This window comes from Pongo abelii, chromosome 18 (genome assembly GCF_028885655.2).
Source record: "Pongo abelii isolate AG06213 chromosome 18, NHGRI_mPonAbe1-v2.0_pri, whole genome shotgun sequence".
Lineage (NCBI taxonomy): Eukaryota > Metazoa > Chordata > Mammalia > Primates > Hominidae > Pongo > Pongo abelii.
The window spans coordinates 34,784,908-34,786,978 of NC_072003.2; the positions used below are offsets into that span (position 1 = coordinate 34,784,908).

General features: G+C 36.1%; 1 protein-coding gene across 1 annotated transcript; it reads right to left on the bottom strand.

Moving 5' to 3' along the window:
- Positions 1–847: 847 nt before the first annotated feature.
- Positions 848–1,765, bottom strand: PONPYGV1R1801 (vomeronasal 1 receptor ponPygV1R1801). Its single transcript, NM_001167377.1, has one exon. It carries the CDS (start codon positions 1,607–1,609, stop codon positions 848–850), a length of 762 nt encoding a protein of 253 aa, NP_001160849.1. The 5' UTR covers positions 1,610–1,765.
- Between the last annotated feature and the right edge of the window lie 306 nt (positions 1,766–2,071).

The window sequence follows — 2,071 nt, forward strand, 5'->3', positions numbered from 1 at the left end:
CTGAGTTGATGACGAGAGGATTAGTGAACTGGATTAGTGAATTGGACCATCGAACAGAATGAATGTAGCCATACAGTAAGAGAAACAAAATAATAGCAATATGGATGTAATTATACGTATATAAGTAACAGAATGAGAAGAAACAAAGCACAATTATTTTACTTAAGTCCATATAAATAATAAATCACACTAATAAAATAATTATTTTCAAATTTCTAAAATTAAAAACCAGACATAAACTCATAAATGCAGAAGTGTGTTGTGTCTAAAAGAGAGCAATAAAGGAAGATATTTTACAAAATAACAGTCAAACTGCATAACACCAAATAGAATGAAGACAATTAAAAGCCATGAGAAGGAGAGATAACCTACAAGGTGAGAGTAAAATCTCCACAGCCCGTATAGACCCAGAAAACTGAGAAATATATATTAAGAGTTCTGAAAAAAAGTTATTGTTCAACCCATAATTGGATACATAGTTAGCATATTTTTAATAAATAAAGGTAAACTAAATTATCTTAAAAAGTAAAAAAAAAAAAAGAAAGAGAGAGGGAGAAAGGGAGAGAGATTGTATTTACCAACAGGAGCTTCTTGAGTGTACACTTCAAGAAGGTAGAAAAGTTGTCTTATAGAAAAATTAGAGAATCAATATTAAAGATAAAGAACTTGTAGACACAGGAGACTCTAAGGGTGGACATTGAATTCAAGAAACCACTAAGTCTTTGGCAGCATAGGTTTCAAAAGAATTTAGATAGATTAAAAGTGTCATTAAATTATATATCAAGCCATCTACTTCTTGGATAATTTAACTAATGTCAAAATAATCTATTTTTCAGACTTTTTATAATTAATTTATGAAAAATTTATATTTATATCGCACATTATGCAAAATTTTGATTATTCTTTTATCTGAACTAATAAGTGTAAAAGGGCTGACAGTGGAATAGAAACTGCCCACAAGCCTCTGGACACTGACAATGACTGAGTCATAAGCCAATAATAGAGCTGAGGAGGATGAGATAATAAGGTCCACCCAGTACATGACCACAAAGCAACTCACCAGCAGCAGGATGGTCTGGGTGGCCATTTTCTCTGGGGAGGATTTTGGAGACAGGTTGGTTCTATGAAGGTATTGGGATCGTCTCTGATGCCTGGACAAGAGAATTACCATGTATGCACTTGAGAGCAGTATGATTGCTACAAAGAAGACATTCATAAGCAGTGGCAGCATGAAAGACAGGCTCCTGATAATGTAGCTTATGGAAGACAGTGAGTTGTATTTGCTGATACTTAGCACATCGGTCTTGGTCCCATTAGAAGAAGCCACAATGGAGGAGAGCAGGTTACTACTGAGAGACAAACTGAGAACCCATAGGAAGAAGAAGGAGTGAAAGATGTAACCTGTGAACTTCTGTTTAATTGTTGCAGACCAGGAGGTGCCAGGGCTGATGGCGACAGCCTGGAGCATGCTCAGGAGGCAGGTGGTGCAGATGGAGAGGCTCCTCATCACCCTGTGCATGTAGAAGAATGCCTTACACTTGAAGTCACTCTGAAAATACAGTGACTCAAACAGGTCTGGAGATGCCAAGAAGACCACAATGAGGAGCATCACTAAGTGGACAAGGGCCAGTTGACGGGTGATGAGGTCAGTGGGCTTAGGCCTCTGATCCTGAAGGAGTGAGAAGATTCGGAAGAATAGGAGGAAGTTGTTGTCTGTGAGTCCAATACCAGCTTGAAAAAGAAGGGCGATTGTTAGTAGTACCTTAAGTGGAACATGGTCCTTTTAATGATGAAGGGGAATTATATTTTATATATCTGAAAAAAAGCAATAGACCTCTTATCATCAATGTTAGTTATTGTATAGTCAAAATTATTACCAACCTTATCATTTTAATTTTACCCATTTATCTTGATTAACCCTGACTATCTCATATAAAATTTTTAAATGCAGTCTGAGTATTATATTTTGTAACAAATAACTCATATATATATCAAATATCAACACATCCACCATCACACCTATGTAGGGTGCACATTATCTATACTCATATAGTACCTGTGGCTCACTCCT